General features: G+C 42.0%; 1 protein-coding gene across 2 annotated transcripts in view; it reads right to left on the bottom strand.

The window, feature by feature from the left end:
• Nucleotides 1-326: 326 nt before the first annotated feature.
• CIPC (CLOCK interacting pacemaker) overlaps nt 327-20,622 on the bottom strand; it is a 67,987-nt gene continuing 47,691 nt past the window's right edge. The window contains exon 4 of one of the 2 annotated variants that reach the window (XM_056553292.1): nt 327-1,700. In XM_056553292.1, the coding sequence (XP_056409267.1) occupies nt 963-1,700 (738 nt within the window). In that variant the 3' untranslated portion in view covers nt 327-962. The remainder of the gene's footprint in view (nt 1,701-20,622) is intronic. The other variant, XM_056553291.1, reaches the window with a different exon arrangement.

Below are 20,622 nucleotides of genomic sequence, written 5' to 3'. Positions count from 1 at the left end.
GACTGTACCCCTTTATCTCTTTTCATGGTAGTTGTTTGCAGACTGTACCCCTTTATCGCTTTTCATGGTGGTTGTTTGCAGACTGTACCCCTTTATCTCTTTTCATGGTAGTTGTTTGCAGACTGTACCCCTTTATCTCTTTTCATGGTGGTTGTTTGCAGACTGTACCCCTTTATCTCTTTTCATGGCGGTTGTTTGCAGACTGTACCCCTTTATCTCTTTTCATAGCGGTTGTTTGCAGACTGCACCCCTTTATCTCTTTTCATAGCGGTTGTTTGCAGACTGTACCCCTTTATCTCTTTTCATGGTGGTTGTTTGCAGACTGTACCCCTTTATCTCTTTTCATGTTGGTTGTTTGCAGACTGTACCCCTTTAACTCTTTTCATGGCGGTTGTTTGCAGACTATACCCCTTTATCTCTTTTCATGGCGGTTGTTTGCAGACTGTACCCCTTTATCTCTTTTCATGGTAGTTGTTTGCAGACTGTACCCCTTTATCTCTTTTCATGGCGGTTGTTTGCAGACTGTACCCCTTTATCTCCAGACGGTTGTTTGCAGACTGTACCCCTTTAACTCTTTTCATGGCGGTTGTTTGCAGACTATACCCCTTTATCTCTTTTCATGGCGGTTGTTTGCAGACTGTACCCCCTTTATCTCTTTTCATGGTGGTTGTTTGCAGACTGTACCCCTTTATCTCTTTTCATGGTAGTTGTTTGCAGACTGTACCCCTTTATCTCTTTTCATGGCGGTTGTTTGCAGACTGTACCCCTTTATCTCCAGACGGTTGTTTGCAGACTGTAACCCCTTTATCTCCGGACGGTTTTCCTGGCGAATGTTTGCAGACTGTACCCCTTTATGTCCAGCCTGACATGTTATCTCACAGGTCTGCAGCAGGAAGGGAAACACTGCCCGGATACCACTGAATGATCCAGACATGGCCAGGACCCTGGAGCCTGCGGTGGCCTCACATATCAATCTTTTTCAGTGTGATGTGACTTCTCACCAGGGCCTCCTGTAACGTCTGCCAATCCTGAGGGTTATTGCTGCAGATGGCCTTAGTGTAGAGGGCCACATGCTCCTGCAGCCGCTCCAGCTGTATCTGCGTGGCATGGTTCAGTCGAGCCAACTCCTTGGTTTTCATAGCAATGCTCAGCAGGCCGGAGCTGCGCAATATATCCAGTGTATTCTGAAAGCGGCGGCTCCTGTTCTGCTGCTGGACGGGGAGCACCTCATCCTTGGTGCAGGGGACATTTATTGAGGAGGCTACAGGTTCTCCTGTGTCTGTGGTGTCACCCGAGTGTTTTTCTGGGGTGGTCAGACCGTGCTGACAGCAGGACACATCCTCGCTCAGCACTACGCCCTTTTGTATGTTAGTTTCGGGGGCGGCTGACATTTTACCTTTGGCCGTAGGGCGCTGTGATCCTGACGGAAGCCTCTTGGCCTGACTCTGCTGGGATGGATCACACCCCCTCTTGTTGGCATTGGGACGGGGTAAATGGGAGGAGGAGAGCTGAGATGGATGAGGAGCAATCTTGGTGTAAGAGTTCAGGATAGGCAAGTAGTTGGTGGACTTTGTGCAGACGGGCGGAGGCCTAGAGGCTGGCACCGAGGGGGGAAATAACAGGATTTGTGGAGAAGATGGGAGCAGCTGATAGGAGGGATGGACGCAGCAGGACCGGACAGATGGGTCGGCTCTAGACCCCTGGAAGGAACAAAAACACTATTACCTGTGTAGATAAATAGATGATATATATATATATATATATATATATATATATATATATATATATTGGTGATATATAAATATGTATATGTAGATAGATGATATATATAGTGAGGCAAAAAAGTATTTAGTCAGCCACCAATTGTACAAGTTCTCCCCCTTATAAATATGAGAGGCTGTAATTATCATAGTTGAGGTTATAACCTATGAGACAGAATGAGAAAAAAAATCCATAAAATCCCATTGTCTGATTATTAAAGAATTTATTTACAAATTATGGTGGAAAATAAGTATTTGGTGAATAAGAAAAGATCATCTCAATACTTTGTTATATCCCCTTTGTTGGTAATAACAGAGGTCACATGTTTTCTGTCTTCACAAGGTTCTCACACACTGTTGGTAATGACAGAGGTCACATGTTTTCTGTCTTCACAAGGTTCTCACACACTGTTGGTAATGACAGAGGTCACATGTTTTCTGTCTTCACAAGGTTCTCACACACTGTTGCTGGTATTTTGGCCCATTCCTCCATGCAGATCTCCTCTAGAGCAGTGATGTTTTGGGGCTGTCACTGGGCAACATGGACTTTCAACTCCCTCCAAAGGTTTTCTATGGGGTTGAGGACCTTGAAATGCTTCTTACGAAGCCACTCCTTCATTGCCCGGGCGCTGTGTTTGGGATCATTGTCATGCTTAAAGACCCAGCAAAGTTTAATCTTCAATGCCCTTGCTGATGGAAGTAGGTTTTCACTCAAAATCTCACGATACATGGCCCCATTTATCCTTTCCTTTACACAGATCAGTCGTTCTGGTCCCTTTGCAGAAAAACAGCCCCAAAGCATGATGTTTCCATGCCCATGCTTCACAGTATGGTGTTCTTTGGATGCAACTCAGCATTCTTTCTCCTCCAAACATGACGAGTTGAGTTTTTACCAAAACGGTCTACTTTGGTTTCATCTGACCATATGACATTCTCCCAATCCTCTTCTGGAACATCCAAATGCTCTCTAGCAAACTTCAGACGGGCCCAGACATGTACTGACTTAAGCAGGGGGACACGTCCGGCACTGCATGATTTGAGTCCCTGGCAGTGTAGTGTGTTACTGATAGTAGCCTTTGTTACTTTGGTCCCAGCAATCTGCAGGTCATTCCCTAGGTCCCCCGTGTGGTTCTGGGATTTTTGCTCACCATTCTTGTGATCATTTTGACACCACGGGGTGAGATCTTGCGTGGAGCCCCAGATGGAGGGAGATTATCAGTGGTCTTGTATGTCTTCCATTTTCTAATAATTGCTCCCACAGTTGATTTCTTCACACCAAGCTGCTTGCCTATTGCAGATTCACTCTTCCCAGCCTGGTGCAGATCTACAATTTTGTTTCTGGTGTCCTTCGACAGCTCTTTGGTCTTGGCCATAGTGGAGTTTGGAGTGTGACTGAGGTTGTGGACAGGTGTCTTTTATACTGATAACAAGTTCAAACAGGAGCCATTAATACAGATAACGAGTGGAGGACAGAGGAGACTCTTATAGAAGAAGTAACAGGTCTGTGAGAGGCAGAAATCTTGCTTTAGATATAAATCACACAAAACAGTCAAATTAATTTTCTTAATGCTTTTTTTTAGTATTCAAATTTGATAGTACATGTATTGATCAGCAGATCACCAATTTCATATTCTTAAATAGATACAAAAGCTTTTCACCCAAAGTGCTCACTAAATATGCCCGACAGTCCTTGTTTAGCCAAGCCGGATGAGCTTCAACCGTTCACAGGCATCCCGGAGCTGACCTTCCTTCCTTCTGCTCACGAAGGGGTAGACAGGTGAGTAGTTGCCGGACACTTCTGACTTTTTGGAGGACACGCCCCCTTTCTCAAGTGACCCTATCGTGCACCCACCACCATTTACATAGTATTTCACATCTCGCACGAAGTCAGTTCTGTAACGAGAGATTTAATATTAAAATAGAAGCATAGGACGCTTCGTAATTAAAATCAAACATTCTATGATAATTCACAGCAGCAATATTAAGACGTTATATCACCAGAATAATGAACATTGTCAAAAAATTATAAATTTCCCTTTGGAACAATGACGAAAAATTGTAAATTTCTTTTACAGATGTTATTTTACAGGAACACCGAAAAGTTACAGATTTCATTGAGCCCAGCCGGGTTCAATTAATTTAATGTTTCAATCCAAAAGACTTCTCTTTGTAGTAACCTTCTTTTTACTTTTATATTGTCTTCTGAGCTCCCTTCTACTTCTTCAATAACCATCCAGCGTAATTTGCTGGCTTGGTGTCCATATTCGAAAAAATGTTTAGCTACCCCTGTTTCCCCAAACCTATTCATTGTTTATGTTTGATTTTCAAGAGTTGAAGTTTTCATATTCCGGATTGCGCAATGATGTTCGCTAATCCAGCACTTCACATTTCAAATTGTTTGGCCTACATACACATGGCCACAGGGGCATTTGAGCATGTAGACAACATGTTTCGAATTGCAATTGTGCAAACCCCTGAGGGGAATTTTAGTACTCCTCAGTGGATGATAAATTCAATCCGTTTTAATAATACTATTGCAATTCTGACAACCCAAACATGAAACAGTCCCTTTCTTTTCAGTATTCAAAAACGATTGTTTAGATTTTTTCTTATTTTTCATATCAGCTCGAACCAAAAAATTAGCTAGTGATTTACCTTTTTTATAAATAAATCTAGGTGGTCTCCCAAAGATCTTACCATATTTGGGGTCAGCTCGCAATATCCCCAAGTATTTACAGGGATGTGGAATTCCTATCGCCCGACGCCCGGGCACATGCAGTTCCGGGCACCTGGCAGGTGAATTTTTCCGGCTCTTAGCCTGGCTTCGGGCAAGCAGGGCCGGACCTGACAAGCGCTGTGGCACTCTGCAGGCTGTATGGAGCAGACTCCCGACTTGTGCCCGCTGCATACTCTGCAACCCCCGACTGTGGAAATTGCATCCTCCGAAGCAGAGCAGGGGAGATGAGAAGCTGTCTCTCCCCTGCTCTGTCTTCTTTCTGCCATGCAGACGTGCGAGGGGGAGATGAGGCGGCGTGGCTTTTTGCTCCCCGTGCAGACCTGCGTCCTCTGCCTTCGCTCCCCCCAGTTCTAGCTTCGGAGAGCTGAGGGAAGGAGCGGTCGCACGTCTGCACGGGGTTCAAGTTTCAAACTGCTTCTAATAGCCATCATGAAGCGCTCAGCAGTATGTATAGAGCAGGCTCCGGACTCCTACCCGCTCCACATTCTGCAGCCCCCCCTGCTGTTCTCAGTAGCCGGGGGCCGCCGCTAATAGCCAGCATGCTGCGATCGCCGCGGCTGGCTATTAACCCTTTAGATCGCCACTGTCAAAGCTGACAGCGGCATCTAAAGGGACATGTGAATGCTCCTTAGTGGGTAGGATCGCAAACCCCCCCCCCCCCCAGCAGCGCGATTGCAGGGGGAGATCCACTATAGAGGTAGCCGTAGGAATTACCTCTGTTCTCTGCTGTCCCGGCTCTGTCATTGATAGATCCTGGCTGGGCCAGACTCTATCAATGGATCACAGAGCTCACAGATCAATGAGTTCAATAGAATCTATTCATCTGTCTGAGGAATCTAATGATTCCTCCTATATGTCTAATAAAGTGTAAAAAAAAAAAAAGTTTTAATAAAAGTTTAAAAAACACACCTTAACCCCTTCCATGTTAAAATGACCCCCTTTTCCTACATAAAAACATGCAAACATCATAAAAATAAACATATTTGGTATCGCTTTGTGCGTAATTGTACGACCTATTAAAATATAACATTATGTATCCCGTACGGTAAATGTAAAAAAAAAAACAAAAAACACAGAATTGCAATTTTTATAATATCCCAGAAAAAAAAAAGGTAAAAAGCGATTGAAAAGTCAGATCAATACCAAAATGGTACCGATACAAAAAATGATTATGGCACAAAAAATGAGCCCTCATACAGCCTGGTATGTGGAAAAAAAGTAAAATTAAAGGGGTCAAAAAATGGCAAATAAAAAAATTCAAAAAAGTTCTGAATTTTTTCAAAATTTGTAAAACATGACGTAAACTATACAAATCTGGTATTGCTGTAATCAGGCCGGTGTAAAGTATGAAACTAACATGTTATCTCAACCACAAGGTAAATGGCGTAGAAAAGAAAAACACAAAATCTGCAAAATTATCTTTTACTATTTCAATTTCACTTCACCTAATATATATTTTTGGGTTCGGAGAATATGTTATTGAAAAATTAAAAGGTATCATTATACAGTGGTCCCTCAACATACGATGGTAATTCGTTCCAAACGGCCCATCGTTTGTCAAATCCATCATATGTTGAGGGATTCCCGCAATGTAAAGTAAAGGAAGTTATACACACCTGTCCCCGCCGCTTCGGACCGCGTCCTCTACTTATAAGCTGCTGAATACTACAGTGGAAATTCTTTTCCGTTTGAAACACAGAGCTCTCTGCTGACATCACAAGCACAGTGCTCTCTGCTGACATCTCTGTCCATTTTAGGAACTGCCAGAGTAAAAGGAAATCCCCATAGCAAACATATGCTGTTCTGGGCAGTTCCTAAAATGGACAGAGATGTCAGCAGAGAGCACTGTGCTCATGATGTCAGCAGACAGCTCTGTGTTTCAAAAAGAAAATAATTTCCGCTGTAGTATTCAGCAGCTAATAAGTACAGGAAGGATTAAGATTTTTTAATAGAAGTAATTTACAAATCTGTTTAACTTTCTGGCACCAGTTTTTCACCGGAGTACCCCTTTAACCCCTTAAGGACTCCTTAAGGACTCCTGTTTTTTCCTCCTTACCTTTTAAAAATCATAACCCTTTCAATTTCCCACCTAAAAATCCATATTATGGCTTATTTTTTGCATCACCAATTCTACTTTGCAGTGACATCAGTCATTTTACCCAAAAATTCACGACGAAACGGAAAAAAAAATCATTGTGCGACAAAATCTAAGAAAAAACGCCATTTTGTAACTTTTGGGGGCTTCCGTTTCTACGCAGTGCATATTTCGGTAAAAATGACACCTTATCATTATTCTGTAGGTCCATACGGTTAAAATGATCCCCTACTTATATAGGTTTGATTTTGTTGCACTTCTGGAAAAAATCATAACTACATGCAGGAAAATGTATACGTTTAAAAATGTCATCTTCCGACCCCTATAACTTTTATTTTTCCACGTCCAAGCTTGACAAAGGCTACACTATAGCCGAAACGTTGCATTGCTGATGACCTAAATAAAGACCACAGCCTTTTTGAAACTGGGAGTCTGCATACTTTTTGCTGTGACCTATACCAATTGGATGTTTTATTTTTCCACGTACAGGGCAGTATGAGGGCTCATTTTTTGCGCCGTGATCTGAAGTTTTTATCGGTACAATTTTTATTTTGATCTGACTTTTTGATCACTTTTTATTCATTTTTTAATGGTATAAAAAGTGATCAAAATACACTATTTTGGACTATGGAATTTTTTTGCGTGTACGCCATTGACCTTGCGGTTTAATTAACGATATATTTTTATAGTTCGGACATTTACGCACGCGGCGATTCCATATATGTATTTTTATTTACACTGTTTTATTTTTTTTTATGGGAAAAGGGGGGTGATTCAAACTTTTATTAGGGAAGGGGTTAAATGACCTTTATTAACCCCTTAAGGACCCGGGCTTTTTCCGTTTTTTCATTTTCAATTTTTCCTCCTTAACTTAAAAAAATCATAACTCTTAAAAATTTTCACCTAAAATTATATATAATGGCTTAATTTTTGCGTCACTAATTCTACTTTGTAATGACATTAGTCATTTTACCCAAAAATCTACGGTGAAACGGGAAAAAAAATCAATGTGCGACAAAATTGATGAAAAAACAATATTTTGTAAGTTTTGGGGGCTTCTGTTTTTACGCAGTACATTTTTTGTCAAAAATGATACCTTATCTTTATTCTGTAGGTCCATACGGTTAAAATGATCCCCTACTTGTATAGGTTTGAATTTGTATCACTTCCGAAAAAATTCAGGAATACATGCAGGAAAATTTATACGTTTAAAATGGTAATCTTTTGACCCCTATAACTTTTTTATTTTTCTGTGTTCAGGGTGCTTTGAGGACTCATTTTTTGCGCCATGATCTGAAGTTTTTAGCGGTACCATTTTTGTTCTGATCAGACTTTTTGATCACTTTTTATTCACTTTTTTGTGGTATAAAAAGTGATCAAAAATGCGCTATTTTGGACTTATTTTATTTTTTTGCGCGTACGCCATTGAACGAGCGGTTTAAAAAGTGGTATACTTTTATAATTCGGACATTTCCGCACGCGGCGATACCACATGTGTTTATTTTTATTATTATTTACATAATGTTTTTTTTATTTTTGGAAATGCCGGGTGATTCAAACTTTTATTAGGGGAAGGGATAATTGAAAGGGTTAATGATTTTTTTACACTTTTCTTATGCAATATTATAGCTCCTATAGGGGGGAGGGGCTATAACATTGCATGTACTGATCTTTTACACGGATTGATCCATCTCCATAGGAATGGATCAATCAGTGTTTTCGGCGATTGAATGCTCAAGCCTGGATCTCATTCGGCGATCGGACAGCACAGGAGAAGGTAAGAAGACCTTCCTCCTGTGCTACAGCTGTTCGGGATGCCGCGATTATACCGCGGCGATCCCGAACAGCTCCCTGAGCTAGCCGGGCACTTTTACTTTTGTTTTTAGTCGCGCGGCTCAGCTTTGAGCGCGCGGCTAAAGGGTTAATAGCGCGCGGCACAGCGATCAGTGCCGCGCGCTATTAGAGGCGGGTCCCGGCTTCACTATGACGTCGGGCCCCCCGCGATATGATGCGGGGTCACCGTGTGACCCCGCGTTATATCGCAGGACCGGGACTCATGACGTACGCATACGTCATTGGTCCTTAAGAGGTTAAAGGAGTACTCTAGTCCAGAGTATTCCTGCTCCGTTCTGCCCGGGCTGCAAAATAAATGAAAATGATCCATCACTCACCTCCCTGGGTTCCCGCGGAGCGCCACTACAGCTGTTCGGTCCTCCGGTCCATCCACTTCATACTTCCGGGTGTAACGAAGCGTCACATGGCGCTCAGCCTATCGCCGGCCACCGCGATGTTCAGCCTCGGCCGGCGATAGGCTGAGCGCCATGTGATGCTTCGTTACACCAGGAAGTATGAAGGAGATGGACCGGATGACCGAACAGCTGTAGTGGCGCTCCGCGGGAACCCAGGGAGGTGAGTGATGGATCATTTTCATTTATTTTGCAGCCATGGTAGAACGGAGCAGGAATACTCTGGACTAGAGTACTCCTTTAACACTTTTTTTTAAACTTTTTTTTGCAGTGTTATAGGTCCCATAGGGACCTATAACACTGCACACACTGATATCTTATACTGATCATTATTATCTCATAGGAGACTATAACACTGCACACACTGATCTCTTATACTGATCATTATTATCCCATAGGGACCTATAACACTGCACACACTGATCTCTAATACTGATCATTATTATCCCATAGGAGACTATAACACTGCACACACTGATCTCTTATACTGATCATTATTATCCCATAGGAGACTATAACACTGCACACACTGATCTCTTATACTGATCATTATTATCCCATAGGAGACTATAACACTGCACACAATGATCTCTTATACTGATCATTATTATCTCATAGGAGACTATAACACTGCACACACTGATCTCTTATACTGATCATTATTATCCCATAGGAGACTATAACACTGCACACACTGATCTCTTATACTGATCATTATTATCCCATAGGAGACTATAACACTGCACACACTGATCTCTTATACTGATCATTATTATCCCATAGGAGACTATAACACTGCACACACTGATCTCTTATACTGATCATTATTATCTCATAGGGACCTATAACACTGCACACACTGATCTCTTATACTGATCATTGTTATCCCATAGGGACCTATAACACTGCACACACTGATCTCTTATACTGATCATTATTATCTCATAGGGACCTATAACACTGCACACACTGATCTCTTATACTGATCATTATTATCTCATAGGGACCTATAACACTCCACACACTGATCTCTTATACTGATCATTATTATCCCATAGGAGACTATAACACTGCACACACTGATCTCTTATACTGATCATTATTATCCCATAGGGACCTATAACACTGCACACACTGATCTCTTATACTGATCATTATTATCCCATAGGAGACTATAACACTGCACACACTGATCTCTTATACTGATCATTATTACCCCATAGGAGACTATAACACTGCACACACTGATCTCTTATACTGATCATTGTTATCCCATAGGAGACTATAACACTGCACACACTGATCTCTTATACTGATCATTATTATCCCATAGGGACCTATAACACTGCACACACTGATCTCTTACACTGATCATTATTATCCCATAGGGACCTATAACACTGCACACACTGATCTCTTATACTGATCATTATTATCCCATAGGAGACTATAACACTGCACACACTGATCTCTTATACTGATCATTGTTATCACATAGGGGGGCTATAACACTGCACACACTGATCTCTTATACTGATCATTGTTATCACATAGGAGACTATAACACTGCACACACTGATCTCTTATACTGATCATTATTATCCCATAGGGACCTATAACACTGCACACACTGATCTCTTATACTGATCATTATTATCCCATAGGAGACTATAACACTGCACACACTGATCTCTTATACTGATCATTATTACCCCATAGGAGACTATAACACTGCACACACTGATCTCTTATACTGATCATTGTTATCCCATAGGAGACTATAACACTGCACACACTGATCTCTTATACTGATCATTATTATCCCATAGGGACCTATAACACTGCACACACTGATCTCTTACACTGATCATTATTATCCCATAGGGACCTATAACACTGCACACACTGAATCTCTTATACTGATCATTATTATCCCATAGGAGACTATAACACTGCACACACTGATCTCTTTATACTGATCATTATTATCCCATAGGGGACCTATAACACTGCACACACTGATCTCTTATATTGATAATTATTATCCCATAGGGAGACTATAACACTGCACACCACTGATCTCTTATACTGATCATTTTACCCCATAGGAGACTATAACACTGCACACACTGATCTCTTATACTGATCATTGTTATCCCATAGGAGACTATAACACTGCACACAACTGATCTCTTATACTGATCATTATTATCCCATAGGGACCTATAACACTGCACACACTGATCTCTATACTGATCATTATTATCCCATAGGAGACTATAACACTGCACACACTGATCTCTTATACTGATCATTATTATCCCATAGGAGACTATAACACTGCACACACATGATCTCTTATACTGATAATTGTTATCACATAGGGGGCTATAACACTGCACACACTGATCTCTTATACTGATCATTGTTATCACATAGGAGACTATAACACTGCACACACTGATCTCTTATACTGATCATTATTATCATAGGAGACTATAACACTGCACACACTGATCTCTTATACTGATCATTATTATCCCCATAGGGACCTATAACACTGCACACACTGATCTCTTATACTGATCATTATTATCCCATAGGAGACTATAACACTGCCACACACTGATCTCTTATACTGATCATTATTATCCCATAGGAGACTATAACACTGCACACACTGATCTCTTATACTGATCATTGTTATCCCATAGGAGACTATAACACTGCACACACTGATATCTTATACTGATCATTATTATTCCCATAGGGGACCTATAACACTGCACACACTGATCTCTTATACTGATCATTATTATCCCATAGGAGACTATAACACTGCACCACACTGATCTCTTATACTGATCATTATTATCCCCATAGGAGACTATAACACTGCACACACTGATCTCTTATACTGATCATATTATCACCCAGTAGGAGTACTATAACACTGCACACACTGATCTCTTATACTGATCATTAGTTAATCCCATAGGAGACTATAACACTGCACACTGATTCTCTTATACTGATCATTATTATCCCATAGGGGACCTATAACACTGCACACACTGATCTCTTATACTGATCATTATTATCCCATAGGAGACTATAACACTGCACACACTGATCTCTTATACTGATCATTATTATCCCATAGGAGACTATAACACTGCACACTGATCTCTTATACTGATCATTATTATCCCATAGGGACCTATAACACTGCACACACTGATCTCTTATACTGATCATTATTATCCCATAGGAGACTATAACACTGCACACACTGATCTCTTATACTGATCATTATTATCCCATAGGGACCTATAACACTGCACACACTGATCTCTTATACTGATCATTATTATCCCATAGGGACCTATAATACTGATCACACTGATCTCTTATACTGATCATTGTTATCCCATAGGAGACTATAACACTGCACACACTGATCTCTAATACTGATCATTCTTATCCCATAGGGACCTATAACACTGCACACACTGATCTCTTATACTGATCATTATTATCCCCATAGGGACCTATAACACTGCACACACTGATCTCTTATACTGATCATTATTATCATAGGAGACTACAACACTGCACACACTGATCTCTTATACTGATCATTATTATCATAGGGACCTATAACACTGCACACACTGATCTCTTATACTGATTATTATTATCCCATAGGAGACTATAACACTGCACACACTGATCTTATACTGATCATTATTATCCCATAGGGACCTATAACACTGCACACACTGATCTCTTATACTGATCAGTATAAGAGATCAGTGTGTGCAGTGTTATAGTCTCCTATGATAATAATGATCAGTATAAGAGATCAGTGTGTGCAGTGTTATAGGTCCCTATGGGATAATAATGATCAGTAGAAGAGATCAGTGTGTGCAGTGTTATAGTCTCCTATGGGATAATAATGATCAGTATAAGAGATCAGTGTGTGCAGTGTTATAGTCTCCTATGGGATAATAATGATCAGTATAAGAGATCAGTGTGTGCAGTGTTATAGTCTCCTATGGGATAAGAATGATCAGTATAAGAGATCAGTGTGTGCAGTGTTATAGTCTCCTATGGGATAATAATGATCAGTATAAGAGATCAGTGTGTGCAGTGTTATAGTCTCCTATGGGATAATAATGATCAGTATAAGAGATCAGTGTGTGCAGTGTTATAGTCTCCTATGATAATAATGATCAGTATAAGAGATCAGTGTGTGCAGTGTTATAGGTCCCTATGGGATGATAATGATCAGTATAAGAGATCAGTGTGTGCAGTGTTATAGGTCCCTACTATTATTATCCCATAGGGACCTATAACACTGCACACACTGATCTCTTATACTGATAATTATTATCCCATAGGAGACTATAACACTGCACACACTGATCTCTTATACTGATCATTATTACCCCATAGGAGACTATAATACTGCACACACTGATCTCTTATACTGATCATTATTATCCCATAGGGACCTATAACACTGCACACACTGATCTCTTATACTGATCATTATTATCCCATAGGGACCTATAACACTGCACACACTGATCTCTTATACTGATCATTATTATCCCATAGGAGACTATAACACTGCACACACTGATCTCTTATACTGATCATTTTTATACCATAGGGACCTATAACACTGCACACACTGATCTCTTATACTGATCATTATTATCCCATAGGGACCTATAACACTGCACACACTGATCTCTTATACTGATCATTTTTATACCATAGGGACCTATAACACTGCACACACTGATCTCTTATACTGATCATTATTATCCCATAGGGACCTATAACACTGCACACACTGATCTCTTATACTGATCATTATTATCCCATAGGAGACTATAACACTGCACACACTGATCTCTTATACTGATCATTATTATCCCATAGGGACCTATAACACTGCACACACTGATCTCTTATACTGATCATTTTTATACCATAGGGACCTATAACACTGCACACACTGATCTCCTATGCTGATCACTGGCGTGTATTAACACGCCTGTGATCAGCGTTAATCGGCGCTTGACTGCTCCTGCCTGGATCTCAGGCACGGAGCAGTCATTTGTCGATCGGACACCGAGGAGGCAGGTAAGGGCCCTCCCGGTGTCCTGCAAGCTGTTTGGGACACCGCGATTTCACCGCGGCGGTCCCGAACAGCCCGACTGACTAGCCAGGATACTTTCACTTTTGCTTCTAAAGGGTTAATACAGCACATTGCCGCGATCGGCGATGTGTGGTATTAGCCGCGTTGATGAGTGCCGGGACCGACGCGATGTGATGCGGGGTCGCAGCCGCGGGAGCCGGCGCAGGACGTAAATATACGTCCTGCGTCGTTAAGGGGTTAAGGACCGGGTTTTTTTTCCGTTTTTGCACTTTAATTTTTTCCTCCTTACCTTTTAAAAATCATAACTCTTTCAATTTTGCACCTAAAAATCCTTATGATGCTTATTTTTTGCGCCACTTCTTCTTTGTAATGACGTCAGTCATTTTACCCAAAAATCTTTTGGGTAAATGATCCCCTACTTATATAGGTTTGATTTTAAAATCATAACTACATGCAGGAAAATGTATACATTTAAAATTGTCATTTTCTGACCCCTATAACTTTTTTATTTTTCTGCATATGGGGTGGTATGAGGGCTCATTTTTTGCGCCGTGATCTGAAGTTTTTATCGGTACCATTTTTGTATTGATTGGATTTTTTGATCGCTTTTTATTCACTTGTTCATGATATAAAAAGTGACCAAAAATACGCTATTTTGGACTATGGAATTTTTTTGCGCGTACGCCATTGACCGTGCGGTTTAAATAATGATATATTTTTATAGTTCGGACATTTACACACGCGGCGATACCACATATGTTTATTTTTATTATGTTTATATATTATTTATATGGAATTTGTGAAAAGGGGGGTGATTTAAACTTTTAATAAGGAAGGGGTTAATGTGTGTGTGTGTTAAACTTTTTTTTACCTTTTTTTATTTTACACTTTTAGTCCCCTTAGGGGACTTTTAGGAGGAATCATTTGATTCCTCATACAGATGAATGGGATTACATACAACCCCATTCATCTGTGTGCTCTGCGCTCGATTGATAAAGCTTGGTCCTGCCAGGTTGTATCATTCAGAGAGCCAGAGCCAACACAGGAGGAGAGGTAAGTAGGAGAGGTATCTCAGTAGTGGATCGCTCCCCCGCGATCGCGCTGCGGGGGGGGGGGGGGGGGGGTGGAGGCGATACACCCCACTGGACCACCAGGGACTGGATACAGACACCTTTAGACGCCGCTGTCAGCTTTGACAGCGGCGATCTAAAGGGTTAATAGCCGGCCGCGGCGATCGCTGCATGTCGGCTATTAACGCCGGCCCCCAGCTGCAAGAATCAGCTGGGGGCCGGCCGGTATGACGCGGGCTCGAGTCGGGAGCTCGCGTCATACCTCGGTAATGGCCATTGGACGTGTATACACGTCCATGGTCGTTAAGGGGTTATGCATTTTGCGCTGTCGGATAGCAGTTAATGCGATGGCCCCGACATATAAAAGCATCGTATTTCGATGCTGACATCGACATGCGATGGCTTCTGAGAGGCCATCATATGTCGATTTGATCATTTGTCGGGGCCATCGCATGTCTGGGGGTTACTGTAGTAGGTAGTTATGGCTATTATAGGGCAAGGAGGAAAAAATCTGAGCGTAAAAGCGAAATTGGCGACAAGTGGATCGTCATGAGGGACAAGTAGATTTTGCTCCATTTTAGTCCCGTGGACAAGTAGTTTTTTATAAAATTTCCACACCCCTGATTTAATCAAAGTTCTCTTAATTAACTGAGCATGACAATCATAACTGGATATAAAGGAAACATTTTCTTCTCTTTTTTTATTGTTATTTCTATCCTTTTTTGTCTCAATTTTTCTTTTGGGATTTTTTGTACCTCGTCCCCCATTTTTTGCACCTCGTCAATTTTCTGATTAGCATTTCTTTATTGTTAACATAATCATCCTCCTTACTACAGATTCTCCTAGCTCTTATAAACTGTCCTCTGGGTATCCCCTTGAATGTTTGGGGGGCGTGTTGGCTCTGTCTTAGTAGAACGTTATTCCTGTCCGCCTCTTTTTTATATAACGTAGACCCCAATTTTGTCCCATCTTTATATACCTCTACGTCTAAATAATGGATCTGCTGGAGGTGTGCTTCCATGGTAAACTCGATAAGTGGATGACATCTATTGAGTAACATAACATATTCTTTCAACTGTTCCAAAGAACCTGACCATAGTAAGAAAACGTCATCCACGTATCAAATCCATTTTTTAACATAGATGTTTATCGGAAATGAATTCACAAATGATTCTTCAAATTTGGACATAAAAATATTTGCGACACTAGGTGCGACAGGGGACCCCATCGCAGTCCCCTGTATCTGTAAATAAAAATTCTCTCCAAACCTAAAATAATTTTTAAGCAGTACTATCTCCAGCAGATCCATTATAAACCCTATCTTGGAATTACACAATGTAGGGTCTTTAATCAATTCTTCTCTTACTGCTATTAAACCTTCATGAGTGGGGATGTTTGTGTCAAGGCTTTTGATGTCTAATGTACATAGTAATGTTTTATCTGTTACCTCTACATTTTCAATGTGGTTTAAGAAATCATAAGTATCACTTAGACAATTCTTAAATTTTCTCACAATCAATTTTTTGTAGGAAACCATCTACATACACTGCCAAAGGGTAAAGGATGGAGTCGACCCCCGAGACAATGGGGCATCCCGAGGGTCACTCCATATCCTTATGCACCTTCGGGAGCAGATATAGAATAGGTGTCCTAGGGTGGTTGCTGACTAAGGCTTTTTGGGTCACAGCATCTATTATCCCATTATTTAATGCTTCTTCTACCAATATGCAGATTTCCTTGGTTAATATATTTGTGGGATCTCCCTTTCATTTTTATAGACATTTTCATCTTTAAGCTTCTTGTGAATATAGCTCTTTGTCCCATATCAGCCTTTTTCACAACAACTCTGTCATCTTTAGTTAGTTCTGTTAATGCACACCTTTCTTGAAACGTAAGATTATTAACAGTTTTCTGATTGCACTTATCCCATTGTTCACACACGTCGTTCGCAACCGCCTTCTGAAAACTCTCAAGAAGAGGGCTGTGAACAACGGGGTTGAACAGACTCGTTTTTTTTTTATTTGTCTGGAATCTCACTCATAGTACACCCAGTACTGGACTTAGTTCTTTTCACATCATAAAAAAACATTTTTAACCGCAATACTCTACAGAATTTGAAGAAGTCCACTTTAATGTCAAATTTGTCCATTTCAAAGGTTGGTATGAAACTTAGATCTTTATTAATAACTTTTTTTTTCTTATCAGTTAGTTCAACAGATGATATATTTATTAAGAGCTCATCTCCTTGGTTTCCTGTAGTTTCTTTGCACTTCTCGTCTTTATTTCTCCTTTGTATCCCCCTTGATCTTTCTTTCTTGTACGGTCTTGCTCCTAAAAAATCTTTCTGACTCTTTAGCATTTTTAGAGTTCCTTTCTATTAAACTTTGTTCACTACCTGAGGAGATGCTATCACTTGTAGACAGTCTACTGATGTTCCACTCTTTTTGACGAAAACTTTGTCTCTCCTCCATCCAGGTGTAAACTCGATCCAGCTGGTAGTCCCAGGTGTCTCTTTCAAACTTAATTAATTTCGTTTGTAGAATAGATGTTTTTAGCTTAGATATATTATCTTGTACATTTTTATGGGTTTCTTCAACCAATTCAATAGTAGAATTCTTTTCAAAATCTTCTTCAATTTTTTTGATTTCCCCTTGTATATTCTGTATACCAGTTTGAAGGTGTTGTACTGTGAAGAGCATAAGATCTAATGAGTGACGATTACACAGGCATACCATTTTTCTGATTCTCTTGATCATCAGTTAGGAGGGCAGGTGTTAGAGTACTTCTTAAACCTCTCGGTATTCGCTGTACTTTTAAATATTCTGTAAGCGTTGGGGCGTGTAATACTAAACTGGTCTCCTTTTTTAGTTGCTATAATCCACTTTAATGCCATTTTTCTCATTACTTAAAGAGAACCCAGCCAATTCCGCCGATGATAATATATTTTTGCGCTCCACTTCAGTGAAAAGAAAGGTGTTGGCGTTTTTATCTGTGCTTTTTGATATAGCTTCAAACGACATTTTATGCAACCTTTATGTAATGTCATTCAGTCCTCTTTTTCTTTTTATGCAAGGTTTACGTAGAGCACATCACCCAGAAATCTTGCTTGTTTGTAGGTGACCAAATACTTATTTCCCACCATAATTTGTAAATAAATTCGTTAATAATCAGACAATGGGATTTATGGATTGTTCTCATTCTGTCTCATAGTTGAGGTTATAACCTATGATGATAATTACAGCCTCATCTTTATAAGGGGGAGAACTTGTACAATTGGGGACTGACTAAATACTTTTTTGCCCCACTGTATATATGTATATGTAGATAGATGATATATATTCGATAGATAGATAGATATATAGATATATTTGGACTGCATGATTTTAGGAAATTTGCAATGGTGATTATGGAGGTAAATATTGTAATTTCGATATAAAAAACAAATTCAAATTATGAAATCCCCGATGTCATGTCTAATATCCCCCATGTCACATCTCTCCCCCCAATGTCACATCTCTCCCCCCCATATTACATCTCCCCCCATGTCACATCTCTCCCCCCATATTACATCTCCCCCCAATGTCACATCTCTCCCCCCCATATTACATCTCCCCCCATGTCACATCTCTCCCCCCATATTACATCTCCCCCCATGTCACATCTCCCCCCCCATATTACATCTCCCCCCATGTCACATCTCCCCCCCATATTACATCCCCCCCCCCATGTCACATCTCTCCCCCCATATTACATCTCCCCCCCATATTACATCTCCCCCCCATGTCACATCTCCCCCCCATGTCACATCTCCCCCCCATGTCACATCTCCCCCCCATGTCACATCTCTCTCCCCCCATATTACATCTCCCCCCATGTCACATCTCTCCCCCCCCCCAATGTCACCTCTCCCCCCCAATGTCACATCTCCCCCCCATGTCACATCTCCCCCCCATGTCACATCTCTCTCCCCCCATATTACATCTCCCCCCATGTCACATCTCCCCCCCAATGTTACATCTCTCCCCCCCCCCCAATGTCACATCTCTCCCCCCCCAATGTCACATCTCTCCCCCCCAATGTCACATCTCTCCCCCCCCAATGTCACATCTCTCCCCCCCCCCCCATGTCACATCTCTCCCCCCCCAATGTCACATCTCTCCCCCCCCATGTTACATCTCTCTCCCCCATGTCACATCTCTCCCATGTCACATCTCTCCCCCCCCATGTTACATCTCTCTCCCCCATGTCACATCTCTCCCCCCCCATGTCACATCTCTCCCCCCCATGTCACATCTCTCCCCCCCATGTCACATCTCTCTCCCATGTCACATCTCTCCCCCCCATGTCACATCTCTCCCCCCCATGTCACATCTCTCTCCCCCATGTCACATCTCTCCCCCCAATGTCACATCTCTCTCCCCCATGTCACATCTCTCCCCATGTCACATCTCTCCCCCATGTCACATCTCTCCCCCCCATGTCCCATCTCTCCCCCCCATGTCACATCTCTCCCCCCCATGTCACATCTCTCCCCCCCATGTCACATCTCTCCCCCATGTCACATCTCTCCCCCCCATGTCACATCTCTCTCCCCCATGTCACATCTCTCCCCATGTCACATCTCTCCCCATGTCACATCTCTCCCCATGTCACATCTCTCCCCCCCATGTCACATCTCTCCCCCCATGTCACATCTCTCCCCCATGTCACATCTCTCTCCCCCATGTCACATCTCTCCCCCATGTCACATCTCTCCCCATGTCACATCTCTCCCCATGTCACATCTCCCCCCCCATGTCACATCTCCCCCCCATGTCACATCTCTCCCCCCCATGTCACATCTCTCCCCATGTCACATCTCTCCCCATGTCACATCTCCCCCCCATGTCACATCTCTCCCCCCCATGTCACATCTCTCCCCCATGTTACATCTCTCCCCCCCATGTCACATCTCTCCCCCCCATGTCACATCTCTCCCCCCCATGTCACATCTCTCCCCCATGTCACATCTCTCCCCCCCATGTCACATCTCTCCCCCATGTTACATCTCTCCCCCATGTCACATCTCTCCCCCCATGTCACATCTCTCCCCCCATGTTACATCTCTCCCCCATGTCACATCTCTCCCCCATGTCACATCTCTCCCCCATGTCACATCTCTCCCCCCATGTCACATCTCTCTCCCCCATGTTACATCTCTCCCCCATGTCACATCTCTCCCCCCCATGTCACATCTCTCCCCCATGTCACATCTCTCCCCCCCATGTCACATCTCTCCCCCATGTCACATCTCTCCCCCCCATGTCACATCTCTCCCCATGTTCACATCTCTCCCCCCATGTCACATCTCTCCCCCCATGTCACATCTCTCTCCCCCATGTCACATCTCTCCCCCCCATGTCACATCTCTCCCCCCCATGTTACATCTCTCCCCCATGTCACATCTCTCTCCCCCATGTCACATCTCTCCCCCCATGTCACATCTCTCCCCCCCCATGTCACATCTCTCCCCCATGTTACATCTCTCCCCCCCATGTCACA

Source organism: Hyla sarda, unplaced genomic scaffold, assembly GCF_029499605.1.
Source record: "Hyla sarda isolate aHylSar1 unplaced genomic scaffold, aHylSar1.hap1 scaffold_269, whole genome shotgun sequence".
NCBI lineage: Eukaryota > Metazoa > Chordata > Amphibia > Anura > Hylidae > Hyla > Hyla sarda.
Note: the sequence above shows the minus strand (reverse complement) of the source record. Positions and strands in the feature narration are given on the sequence as shown.